Here is a 13736-nt window from a genome sequence, read left to right on the forward strand (position 1 = left end):
AACTCACTGTCCTGACTTGCTGTGTGACCCAACTCACTGTCCTGACTTGCTGTGACCTGACTCGCTGTGTGACCCAACTCACTGTCCTGACTTGCTGTGTGACCTGACTCGCTGTGTGACCTGACTTGCTGTGACCTGACATCGCTGTCCTTTCTTGCTGTGTGACCCAACTCGCTGTGTGACCCAACTCACTGTCCTGACTTGCTGTGACCTGACTCGCTGTGTGACCCAACTCGCTGTCCTTTCTTGCTGTGTGACCCTACTCGCTGTGTGACCCAACTCACTGTCCTGACTTGCTGTGTGACCTGACTCGCTGTGTGACCCAACTCACTGTGTGACCCAACTCACTGTCCTGACTTGCTGTGTGACCCAACTCACTGTCCTGACTTGCTGTGTGACCCAACTCGCTGTGTGACCCAACTCGCTGTCCTGACTTGCTGTGTGACCTGACTCGCTGTGTGACCCAACTCACTGCCCTGACTTGCTGTGACCTGACTCGCTATGTGACCCAACTCACTGTCCTGACTTGCTGTGTGACCCAACTCGCTGTGTGACCTGACTCGCTGTGTGACCTCACTCACTGTTCTGACTTGCTGTGTGACCCAACTCGATGTGTGACCTGACTTGCTGTGACCTGACTTGCTGTGTGACCTGACTCGCTGTGTGACCTGACTTGCTGTGACCTGACTCGCTGTCCTTTCTTGCTGTGTGACCCAACTCACTGTCCTGACTTGCTGTGTGACCCAACTCACTGTCCTGACTTGCTGTGTGACCTGACTCGCTGTGTGACCCAACTCACTGTCCTGACTTGCTGTGACCTGACTCGCTGTGTGACCCAACTCACTGTCCTGACTTGCTGTGACCTGACTCGCTGTGTGACCCAACTCACTGTCCTGACTCTCTGTGTGACCTGACTCGCTGTGTGACCCAACTCGCTGTGTGACCTGACTCTCTGTGTGTCCGGACTCGCTGTGTGACCTCACTCACTGTCCGGATTTGCTTTGTGACCCAACTCGCTGTGTGACCTGACTCACCTTCCTGACTTGCTGTGTGACCCAACTCACTGTCCTGACTTGCTGTGCGACCTGACTCACTGTGTGACCTGACTCAATGTCCTTTCTTGCTGTGTGGCCCCACTTGCTGTGTGACCCAACTCACTGTGTGACCTGACTCACCTTCCTGACTTGCTGTGTGACCTGACTCACTGTCTTGACTCACTGTCCTGACTTGCTGTGTGACCCAACTCTCTGTGTGTCCCGACTCACTGTGTGACCTGATGCACTGTCCTGACTTGCTGTGTAACCCAACTTGCTGTGTGACCCAACTCGCTGTCCTGACTTGCTGTGTGACCCAACTAGCTGTGTGACCTGACTCACTGTCCTGACTTGCTGTGTGACCCAACTCTCTGTGTGTCCCGACTCACTGTGTGACCTGATGCACTGTCCTGACTTGCTGTGTGACCCAACTCGCTGTCCTGACTTGCTGTGTGACCCAACTCACTGTGTGACCTGACTCACTGTTCTGAATTGCTGTGGCCCGACTTGCTGTGTGACCCAACTCTCTGTGTGACTTGAATACCTGTGACCCAACTCTCTGTGTATCCTGACTCTCTGTGTGTCCTGACTCACTATGTGTCCAGACTCGCTATATGGCCCGACTCTCTGTGTATCCTGACTCTGTGTGTCTTGACTTTGAGTCCCAACTTGCTGTGTGTCCTGACTCACTATGTGTACTGACTCGCTGTATGTCCCGACTCTCTGTGTATCCTGACTCTGTGTGTGTCCTGACTCTGTGTGTATCCTGACTCTGTGTGTGTCCTTACTCTGTGTATCGCGACTGTGTGTCCCGACTCGCTGTGTATCTTGTGACTCTGTGTGTCTTGACTTTATGTCCTGACTCTCTGTGTGTCCCAACTCACTGAATGTCCCGACTCTCTGCGTGAACCGACTCTCTGTGTGTCCCAACTCACTGAATGTCCCGACTCTCTGCGTGAACCGACTCTCTGTGTGTCCCAACTCACTGAATGTCCCGACTCTCTGCGTGAACAGACTCTCTGTGTGTCCCAACTCACTGAATGTCCCGACTCTCTGCGTGAACCGACTCTCTGTGTGTCCCAACTCACTGAATGTCCCGACTCTCTGTGTGTCCCAACTCACTGAATGTCCCAACTCTCTGCTAGAACTGACTCTGTGTGTGACCCTACTCGCTATGTGACCTGACAACATTAGGAATATTGGTTTCAATGTTTCTTAGAAAGGCATCATATTTGGTTCTAATGATTCAGACTTTAGTGTCGATTGTTTTATCCTCGATATTTATGCTAAAAATATATCAATGCTGACAAAAGGTTTTGTTAACTAATTATCTTTGTTCACATTTGAAACTGTTGACTACATATGCAGGTCAGCTACTGTGCAGTGGCAGCATTTTGTATTTTGAATTTTTTCTATTCTTGTGGTTTTGTATCTAAATAGGGTTACCACAGCTTTGTCAAAAGATCATCATTTTCCTCTGAAATACGGGAAAAGGGTACAGGTATTTTTATCCAGTGGCAGTTGCTATGGTTACACTAGCCAGTAATGATTGATGTTTCGCTGGACTATTTTGTCAACCCTCATTTACTATCGAGACTAAAAAAATAGGGTAAACCAAAGAAAAAAATAAAACTTGTCTCAAATCAATAATTCTAGAGTTGATGTCAAAGCTGTCTCCAAACATGTCAAATGCCTGCAATAAATAATGCATGGCCGAGACTACGGTATATTGGTATGTACCCGCTTCATGCATCTAATACACTAGGCCATTGTTGGGCTGGGATATGTGGACTGACGGCGGCCTCTGCACTGTTCGGCTCAGTGATCAGTTATGTAGGTGTTCCATTTTCTCTTTTATTCCGATTTTAAGCCTTCTTTCTGAATTGGGGGAGGGGAGAAAAAGAACAGGTCCTCTGTACCCCATTCTTACTTTGATGGGGGGTGGGGTGGGGGTGGGGGTGGGGCAGGACAGATGGTCAAAATGGCTACTGCTTATTAAAAGTACATGGATGGACAACCACTAGGAAGGAGCAACTCTTGGCTTCCCCTGTGGATTGAGTGTCATCACACCATGTGGGTGGACTGTTTCAGACATGATCAACATCTGGATTAACCATGTTAACTTGTCCAGGCAAGCTTTTATGTGATAGTGAAGGAGCTTTAGTATTGCTCACTCTGATTTAGTGCCACATTTCTTTGATTGTTCACTGGCACTGGTTGTATTCATTATTTCAACCAATTCAGGCTGTAAATGTTTTTGCTGTTGCTGTCAACGCTGTGCTTCAAGGTGTTGCATTTATGCTTTGTCAGCATGAAGCTTGAACATTTGTACAGTATACATGGTATAAGGATATCATTGTGCCCTCAAGGGATATATTGTCTGATATTTTAATGTCTGATTGAGTACTGCTCTTCATGGCAAGGAAGGGTCGTGCGTTTTATTTCATGGATGTTATAACTCAAACTGATGGAGCGTCTTCAAGATGGCAGCCAGCGTATTGGGCCTAGTTGTCATCATTAAACATTCATTTGCTCGGCATTCAGAGTCAGATCTAATTTACCCTGGATTGTTTATTGCAGAAAGAAGTTTATTGATTTAGAAAATCAACATGGAATCACACAATGCGTTGTTTTGCAGGGCATGTTTTTTGTGTGATTGTTTTGTCTATGGTTAGTACTGGATTCATTTCATTTGTCGGGTTCAGTCTCTTCAAAATGTTTCCGAAGTGAGAAATTATTTGTCACTGGAGCATGTGGCTGAACACTTATTAAGTGTCAAGTCATGGGACCGAGTTGAGCTGTTTCATGGTGGCCTGTAAATAATCAAGTCTGGACCAGGCAAATCAGTGACTTGGGAAGAAGCATGTGGTGTGATGACAATATTGACTAGTGGTGGAACAATACACCGCTGCATCGGGGGATTGCAATTTTTTACTACAAGTATCGATCACAGTCGCACACTAAGTACAAATATCACTTCTGACCTTAAAGGATTGCTTTAATAACTGTTCCACTAAACACTTATCAGAAGTGCAAGTTAATAGTGAAAACAAATATTCTCATTCATTTCGCCATACTTGACACTGCCAACTGTAAATCATCAGTGTGCCAGGTATATTTGGCCATCCTGTCTATGAAAAAGATGGCTTATGCACCACAGGTAAGAGCACAGGCAAATATCATGATACATATTGGATAATGAGTAAGGTATCTTGGTAACTATCGGATAGCATAGTTGGTGTATCGTCCCAGCCCTAGTAATGACCCCCAGTCAGCCATCCCATCATTTATATGTGAGTTTTCAAATCAATCTATTTCAGGAAATACTGTGACTAGAACCAACAAAGACATCTAGTTATCCAGTCTTTCCTAGTCTCGCTGAATGTATGAAAAAGTAAACGATGATTGAATCAATATCTGATATAAAAGCTCTGTTTGTGTGTCATGAATATTTGATCAGTGACCTATGAAATGCTAGGTAACAGTATCTCTTTGCACTTCTTAAAGTACATGTGACTCATAACATGCACAGGAAGCTCATGCGTTGAGTTGCCTCCCTTGGCTGTGACAGAATCTGCTGACAGTAGGTTTTTGCTCCAAGATTCATCATGATCCTTGATAATGTGCAAACTAGCACTTTGCTGGTTGAGTTCAGTTCCCTCCCTCAGCCATGCTAGTATCTGATGATCATCAGTTTCAATCCAATATTCGTCCAGATTATGATCCTTGATTTGTCAGCACCCTACCCATGTGTCTGGGTTTCACCAAGGTGGTATAAGTGCTATAATAGGGGCTTTCCTACAATAGTAAGCTGCCACATTGTGGGGGAACTTCCTATCACGTCGAGGTGATATTACATCTTATCTCTTGCTGGTGGTGTAACCATAGAGATGTAGCAAGATTGTCAGCAGCCATATTCTAATGTAGTATTTGATCACCTCAGATCAAGTAGATTTAAACATATGATGAATCCAAGAATGTAGAAGCAGATTTTGTGATATTCCCATGGCAGAAGCACATATATAATTATATTTTATGCGAGTGTGTTTGGGGATGGTAAATATCCTGTATTAGGAATAAACATTGTATTTAACAAGCCTTGGCGAACTAAATACATAGTGTTTATTCCTAACCCAGGATAATGACTACCCCAAACACACCATATTTCGACCAGATCCAACTGTTTTAGCTTTGGGAAAAGGTTCCAAGCCGCAGAGGTCTGCAAGTACAGATATGGAAACTGATTCCGCTAGGCTAGCATCCTCGTTAAATTGTTTCACAATTTATATCTCCAAATTTACCAAAACTTTTATAATGCCTCAGCTGTGTCACAGTTAGACACTAATTTTCAGTATAGTAGACTGTTCTTTTGATAATGATAGCAATTATCCCAGTAGTTTCTCCAGATTCCCGATGGTTAATTCTGACTTGATTGCCAAATGGCAAGGGCGACTCCATGTTTGTTTCTAAACAATGAAAGTAGTCCCTACTTGACCTTTGATATGTGTATCTCTATCCTTTATCCTGCCGAGAAATCTACCCTTTATATGATAAAATGATATCATCATATGACCCCAGCGCAAATCATTTTTATTTGTTGGCTTTTTCTTACCGATAAACCTCCAATAACACAAACAATATTGAAGTCAATTCTTAGTAACTATATTATGATTAGAGCTGCTGTTTATTAACTTCAGTAGCTATAACAACCATAAAAGTTTATTTGACTGATGAGAAACTTGTAGCCCTGGGACCTTTACCCTGTTGTTGTTTGTTAGTTTCTGGCCCATAGCTTTGTTGTCATCTATTATTTGTATGTTTGATATCTACGAACCTTGTGTATTGATTAGCAGGGTTATAAACTGTCCCATTGATCCATATACCTGTACACTTCAGCGTGTTTAATGTAGTCATTGTTGCAGTTGAATAATGGCTGTCCTTTGTTGCAGGGCGAGACAACTCCCGCCATCTAACAGCTGAGGTAGGTGTTTGCTTATACTGGACAGGCATTTATTAGTGGGTGTGTCATGATACATCAGTGCACCAGTGCATCATGAGTTTTCATGCGACGATACGATACACCATACATTTTTTACAGTATGGATACAAGACAATTGTCCTTCATTTAATGTCCCCAAGCATTTTTGTCACTCAAGTACCGTAAATTTGTTGTAATTAGCGTTTCAATTTCACTACTATGATTAGCCACTTCGAACATGTGGCTACAGCTAGCCTTTTCCTTTAATGCTGCTCTGAAATATTTATAGTCAAGAAGTTCCCACGAGATTTGACGAAAATATGTGTATTGTGATACATATGGTATTGTGACCTATATATCATGATACGTATGGTATCGTGACCTTCCTGTATTGTTCCACCCCTATTTATTAGCAGACTTTCTAAAAGACACATTGGGATTTCACAAGAATAGGTCTCCAGCAATTGATGGGGGTTGTAAGAGCCAACTTGATGGATCGGTGGTCAGTCAGAATCAGTGACTTGGTTGATGGCGTGGATATGTACTCTGACGGCTCGATGCTCACCATATCAACAACTGGATTGACAGTTCAAGACTTGATTATATACAGGCTGCCGTCATATAGATGATAATCCAGCTATATGACGGTGGTCTGTAAAATAATCAAGTCTGGACCAGACAATCCAATGACTAACATCATGAGCATCGATCCACGCAGTTGGGATCGATGACATGTATCAACCAAGTCAGCGAGCCTGACCACCTGATCACGTTTGTCGCCTAACCAATGAGCTCACTTACGTGACCAGCAGTGATTTGTGACTGGAGGTTAGATCCGTGTCTAGCATTGATGTTGTGACTGTGAGGTTAGATCTGTGTGACAGGAAACTTTATGTTTCAGGAGGTAAATAGAAATGCTGAAGAACTTATTACAGAAGAAGAAAAAGAAAAAAGGAAAGCAGAGAAACGGAAAGCAAAAAAGAAAGTATGTTCACCATATTGAGATTCTTGCAGGAACACTTGCACTGGAACGAGCATGTTTTGGGCTTCAATGATTCATTGCACTTCCGTTGCATCCTGTCTCTGTTCTCTGTTCCAAGTCTCAGGTCAAATATATATGCAGATTGTTTGTATTCTGTATAGCATATGTTTTCAAATGTTGACGAGCGGTGTAGGGCGTCCAAGGCACAATTTGCCGCTGGTTGTGGTTTTAAATATTAGATTTGCTCTGGGTTTGTCAGCGCCACAGTGAGAAATATCTTCAGGCTTTGCTCCGACATCAAGCTGACATGCTGAGATATGACTGAAATACTGTTCAAAGTTGCGTCAAACACATCTCACTCTGTCGATCTGCTGGTGTGACACCTGGCTGTGATTAAATCAATGGTCATATAATACAAGTAATAATAGAAATACATTTTTGAATATCTTGATAGTTAAATTGATGCCTGCTATTGATGATAAAAATTGTACTTCATATCCTGTTTGCAGAGAAGACGGGAGAGGAAGAAGCTGGAGAAACAGGACCAGAAGGTACAGGCGGCAATGGAGAGGATGTGGTTGGGGGTGGGGGATGTGGGTGGAGGGAGATGGGTACCGGTAATGGACGTGGGTGTGGATGGAGGATGTCGTTGGTGGATGTCGTGGATGTAGGGTGGTGGGTGGTGGAGGGATGTGGATGTGGGCGGTGGAGGGTGATGGGTGTGGATGGTTGATAGAGGATGTGGGCGGTGGAGGGATGTGGATGTGGGTGGTGGAGGGTGGTGGATGTGGATGGTTGATAGAGGATGTGGGCGGTGGAGGGATGTGGATGTGGGTGGTGGAGGGTGGTGGATGTGGATGGTTGATAGAGGATGTGGGCGGTGGAGGGATGTGGATGTGGGTGGTGGAGGGTGGTGGATGTGGATGGTTGATAGAGGATGTGGGCGGTGGAGGGTGATGGGTGTGGATGGTTGATAGAGGATGTGGGTGTGGATGTGGTTGATAGAGGGTTGTGGATGTTGGTAGTGTATATAAATGTGGGTGGTGGATATGGGAGATGGATGTTGGTGATAGATGTATGAAATGGATGTAGGTGGTGGATGTGGTTGTGATGGATAAGGGTTGTGGATGAAGGTCGATTGTAGGCAGTGGGTGTTGGGAATTGATAGCTTGCAGTAACGCTGTAATGTTGAGTTCTTGGGAGTCCCTGTTAAAGATTGATAAATCTTGAAAAATAACACTTGCCAAAAAGGAAACAATTTTTTTTTCTCTATGCCAGAAGATTGATGCATTTGGCAGATTTCTTTGGGACTGAGACCAGTTTTGCATAGGTCTTTTATTTTAGTGGGCCCGAGAATCTAAAGTGCGTCTATTCACTCTAAAGGTTTAAATCCAAAATGCGTTTTGATCATGGCCTAAGGTCCGCTTTCGCTGTGTCTGTGCTTGTTGATTTCCAAGTTTTTACTTATATCTGTTACAATTAGATTTTTGTGTTATGTGTCTCAGTGAGTAGGTAAGGAACAGTTGTCTCCTCATGAGTAAGAGCACCTGTTGCATTGTTTCTATGCTTGCAGGATGAAAAACCAAAGAGGGAAAAATCCGGTGAGAAGGGGAGGAAATCTGACAAAAAGTGAGTTTCTAAAAACATTAACAACCGCTGTATTGAGGGATATTCAATCCTCTTGTCATATGAATTACATACTCATTTTCACAAACAGTTTATACCTGGAATTAATTTATTGGTTTGTGCATTTCACCATGGTAACTGTTCCTTTCAGGGGTCACAGTGGATCATCATCCGAAGCAGAAGAAGCTGTAAGTTCACACACTCATTCCTTTATGTTGTCACCATCAAATCTACCAGTTCCAGTGCTCTGATTGATGTCATTGCTGACATAGGCGAGGGTATCTGCTAGCGGCAGATCAAGATGTTTTAAAGGCCAGGTATACAGTACAGTAGGGCGTTGTCGTCTTTCGGACATCAGCTGATGTTAAAAACATGCAGTGTTTTCTTTTTTGTTCAAATGGTTACTTGTTTGGGTTGAATCTGATGAGAAATACCGCAGTATTGTCATCTTCCTGAGGCAAGGGAGTAACGTCCAGATTCCACCTTTGCGGAAGTAGGTTGTAATTATGGAGTTCTATTTTGGCTTGACTTAAGAGTCTATGCATATACCAATCAAAATTGCGTAACAACGTGAACAAAATCAACATCCGGTTTGTAAACTGCCGTGCAGATTTCTGTCAACTGCAGGATTTGCAAAGCATGTGAACCATCAACTTAGAGTCAACAGATTTTTTCCAAACTTTTTCATATTTTATATCAAGGAGCTTACGTGATTTGATGCACTTCGCTGGGTAAGACCCGTTTTATTCCAATATAGATCTTGATTATTGATCAGATCGCCTTGACAGTGTTATTAGCAAGTGTTTGTCAAATTAGAGTCCTTTGTGTTTGATTGGAACATTAAACCTCAAGCTTACGGCAATCAACCAATGGGTGACCAGCAAAGTAATATCTTCCAGGAGATCTCACATGAGCAATATCGAGTTGGATCATCCTATTTATGATTCTTTTGGATGTCAGTGAAGTTAGTTGTCATGGTTATGAACCTGTTCTTGTTGTTTTCAGGGGTTTGATCCTAATTCTGCATTTTTCACAAAAGTTGTAAATAAAAAGAAGAAAGGTCAGACTACAACAGAAACAACACAGACAAGTAGAAAAGATAAACCAAAAGACAAGCAGCAATCCGGTGCTAAGAGTGAAGAAGAGGTACTCAACTTCACAACTAGTTGGGGGTGGGGTGGGGTGGGGGGGTGGGGGGTGGGGTGGGAGAGGCGCGGATTCAGTTGCAGATTTTAGTTGAAATTTTCATTTTACATGTACTGATAAAAATTGAATGTGGTGACAAGAAGATTATAGTGAATGGACATGGTGTGATAAGGGCCCTTTTGGGGCTCAACGGGATCATTGAACAACACTGAATGTAGAGGTCAGGCTGAAATGAATCAAAATGGGTGTTTTAGAGGTTTTCAGGAAGTGTTTTTCTAATATTCAAATATGAGCAAGTCTTTGAACAAAGATGATTTGGGGGGGGAGGGGGAAATAAAGAGGAAATAAAGACAGCTCAAACTTTTGTAAAAAATTCTTCTTGGGACACGATTTGCTCGTGGTTGGATTTTCTATTGAATTATACTGAGTTAGGATCATGAATATTTTTAAAAATATTTTTATGAAATTTGTGTTCAGTCTTCACTACAATGAAATATCCCCCAAATAGTCCTTTTCCCTTACCTTTTTTTATGTATATAATAAATTGGCCTTTCAAACTAATTTTAGCCATTTCTTTAGGTTTTGACTTTTCTGAATTTTCTCTGATAACAGTACCAATAAAGAGAAAAAGACTATAATACCCAATTTTACATTATTTCTTTGAATCCAATGTTAAAATGATTCTAAATTTGATACTTTAAAAACATTCACATTATTATAAATCACAAATTGTTTCCCCCCTCCCCAGTTTGCCTGCCTCAGTCACAAAGTTTGAAATCGTTGATAAATCCCAAGGTATATAATTGCACCATTTCCTATGACATACTATTGACAAGACATTATTGATGTGTGATGATTCGTCTTGCTGCTTCAGGTGGAAGATTTAGATCCAATAGTTCTGCGGAGTCGACAGTTAGCAAGTGAGTGTTATGTGTTGAAATTACAGCAGTCTCCCCTTTACACAGTGGCTGTTGGGTAATGTAGTGATTATCGTTCATCACACCAAACACTCAAGTTTGTTCAATGAGTGAAGCCCATTTCTCCCCTCACCCAACTGTGATGTAGCTTAATTTTTGCTTGGGGCGGTCGGGTAGCCTAGTGGTTAAAGCGTTCGCTCGTCACACTGAAGACCAGGGTTCGATTCCCGACATGGGTACAATGTGTGAAGCCCATTTCCGGTGTCCCCAGCCGTGATATTGCTGGAATATTGCCTAAAGCTGCGTAAAACCACACTCACTCACTCACTCACTTACATAAGTATTGCTCAATTGGCATGGAACCCTTCTCCTTCACTCATTGTATACATGTTATAGATAGATGCGCAGTGGGTAGATTCTACACGTATAAGGTGTTGAAAAAGTGTTTGTTAAAGTTTTGAAAAATTCATCTCCACATTTATTTCCTGAGGACCAATCTTGTGTATGTTCATCGCTTCAGTGGCAACATTGCTGGTATGTTTCTGTTTCAGTACGAGGAAATGAAATGGCTCAGTTAGGTCACTACAACCCAGCCATTGAACTTTTTACAGAAGCTATCAATTTAGACCCTAGAGATTTTAGGTAAGTTGTGTTATTGATGGACCGCCTCTGTGGTTTAGTGGTAGAGCGTCCGCCTGGAGAGCAGAAGGTCAAGGGTTCGATCTCCGACCGCGTCATACCAAAAGACGCTAAAAGATGGTACTTGTTGTTACCCTGTCCGGCGCTCGGCATTAAGGGGCTAAAACAAGGACTGTTCGGCTCGGAGTCAGTATACTGTGTCTGAGTGGAGTATTCATGTTAAACTGCGGCATGGTATCTCAGTGAGCTAGCACTATAAATCGGCATCAGTCTGGACTAGTACAAGCAGCCACACAAACACACACACGTACATGCACGCCGCTATATAAGTGCAAAAATCTTGGACGCGACGTTAAACCCCATTTCACCTCACCTCACGTATTATTGATGTATAGTGATGAAAGTATCCACTTAGCATGCTTCCTGTAGTCAACACAGGATACAGTTAGATAGTCTGTACATTTTGTCTACATTTGTATAAGGTAGTTCTCAAGGTATGAATCGATTCCGCCTCCGTAGTCTGGTGGATTGGGCTTCTGGCCGGAGAGAAATTTTTCGAGCCCTGAGTTAGTAGTTAGGACGTGGTGGAATGTTCAAGTGATATTTAGGTGTTACACTAATGAAGATGAATATTCTACTTGCAGATTTTTTGGAAACAGATCCTACTGTTATGACCGAATACACCAATATGAAAAGTAAGTTCAGTGGAGTTCGCGAGAAAGTCAGAAATGTCTTTTCACTGACCTTATGTTGGTGTTTCTGATGAGTAACTAACATATGACTGTAACAGCTCACACAAGCCCAGGAGTAGAGCAAACAGTAAGCCCAGATAGAGGAACTGCGATCACATGAAATTGATAATAATTATAATAATTATCATGATGTGGACAGCGTAGTTTTTATACATTGAGGGGCGGTCGGGTAGCCTAGTGGTTAAAGCGTTCGCTCGTCACGCCAAAGACCTGGGTTTGAATCCTGACATGGGTACAATGTGTGAAGCCCATTTCCGGTGTCCCCCGCCGTGATATTGCTGGAATATTGCTAAAAGTGGCGTAAAACTCACTCACTCACTCATTTTATACATTGTTCAATCATTATGGTGAATCATTTAACTGTGCACAAGAAAAGCACACTTTGATCTCTGTATTGTATGTATGTTTGTTGTTTAACGCCGCACTCAGCAATATTCCAGCTATATGACGGCGGTCTGTAAATAATCGAGTCTGGACCTGACAATACAGTGATTGACATCATGAGCATCGATCCACGCAGTTGGGATACAATGACATGCCTCAACCAAGTCACCGAGCCTGACCGACCGATCACGTTAGTCCTTCGACCACTAAGGCAGGCAGTCTGCAAAGCAACTGGCTCCGCCTCAGAGGGCTGGCCCTGCTTGTTGGGAAGGTGATAACTCCTGTTGCTGATATACTGATGGCTGCTGTGGAATCTCCACCGTCTCAAACACACAGTTTTCATCTCTGTGTGACTGTTCCGAAAATAATTATTCTTTTCATTTCTTTTCAGAGCTTTACGTGATGCAGAAAAAGCCATCGTTCTTGCAAAGGACTGGGCAAAAGGTTATTTTAGGAAAGGAAGGGCTCTAGCAGGGCTCAAGGTGTGTATAGGCTTAAGAACTGTGGTATTCTGTTAAGCAGGCCAGAAACTTATGATTGTGGGTTCCACACTCTAGCAGTGTGGGTTCGAATCCCGGACGGGACTCAACCCCCAAAAGTACGAAAATCTGTACTTTACTCAAAAAGTGTTACTCCAGATATAACATTTGCTACATTTGACCACTTTCAAAATGGCTTTGTGTGGTCATGTTGTTGTAGTAATAAAAAAAATCTTAGATGTAGTTACACCAAATAACATTTGGGTTTTGGTTCTACAAAGTGACATATATATGATGCTTTGATGACATAGACATGAACCTTGTGAACTTGTGAATAAAGATTATAGTTTGTATTTGAGGAAGTGATCAGGTATATCTGACTTTGCTAGAGTCACTGTTGACATGAATATTGATGTTCATTAAGCCTTTGCCTTTTTCCAGCTTTTCCCTGAAGCAGAAAAAGCGTTTATGCAGGTGCTAAAACTAGATAAAAACTGTGAAGATGCTGTACAGGAGCTGTTGCGAGTACGGACCTACCAGCTTACAGTGAGTACAACCGTACATGTCCCCACAGATTAAATACTAACCCAGGTATTTATCCTATCACAGTCTGTGACTTATGCCTCTACAACTCTGTATCGTCCACTAGAGTCAGCTAATAATAGCATAAGTTAATAATAATATAAATTCTACTGAAAATGATACTGAGAGCCAAGTGTTGGCTAGTAGGCTCAATACATTTTAGCACAGACTGATATTAGAATGTGTGAGTGAGTGAGTGAGTTGGGTTTATCACCGC

At 42.7% G+C, this 13736-nt stretch overlaps 1 protein-coding gene across 4 annotated transcripts in view; it reads left to right on the forward strand.

Annotated features, from left to right (window-relative positions):
• Positions 1-13736, forward strand: part of LOC139453164 (stress-induced-phosphoprotein 1-like) — a 51114-nt gene that overhangs the window by 11861 nt on the left and 25517 nt on the right. For all 4 annotated transcript variants that reach the window (XM_071234794.1, XM_071234795.1, XM_071234796.1 and 1 more), the window contains exons 6-16: positions 5984-6015; positions 6914-6997; positions 7504-7545; positions 8568-8623; positions 8772-8808; positions 9626-9766; positions 10641-10686; positions 11235-11325; positions 11967-12017; positions 12850-12940; positions 13379-13483. In XM_071234794.1, coding sequence (XP_071090895.1) covers positions 5984-6015; positions 6914-6997; positions 7504-7545; positions 8568-8623; positions 8772-8808; positions 9626-9766; positions 10641-10686; positions 11235-11325; positions 11967-12017; positions 12850-12940; positions 13379-13483 — 776 coding nt within the window. The remainder of the gene's footprint in view (positions 1-5983; positions 6016-6913; positions 6998-7503; positions 7546-8567; positions 8624-8771; positions 8809-9625; positions 9767-10640; positions 10687-11234; positions 11326-11966; positions 12018-12849; positions 12941-13378; positions 13484-13736) is intronic.

The sequence above is a fragment of the Haliotis cracherodii genome, unplaced genomic scaffold (genome assembly GCF_022045235.1).
Source record: "Haliotis cracherodii isolate W230 unplaced genomic scaffold, xgHalCrac1.p SCAF_9, whole genome shotgun sequence".
Taxonomy (NCBI): Eukaryota; Metazoa; Mollusca; class Gastropoda; order Lepetellida; family Haliotidae; genus Haliotis; species Haliotis cracherodii.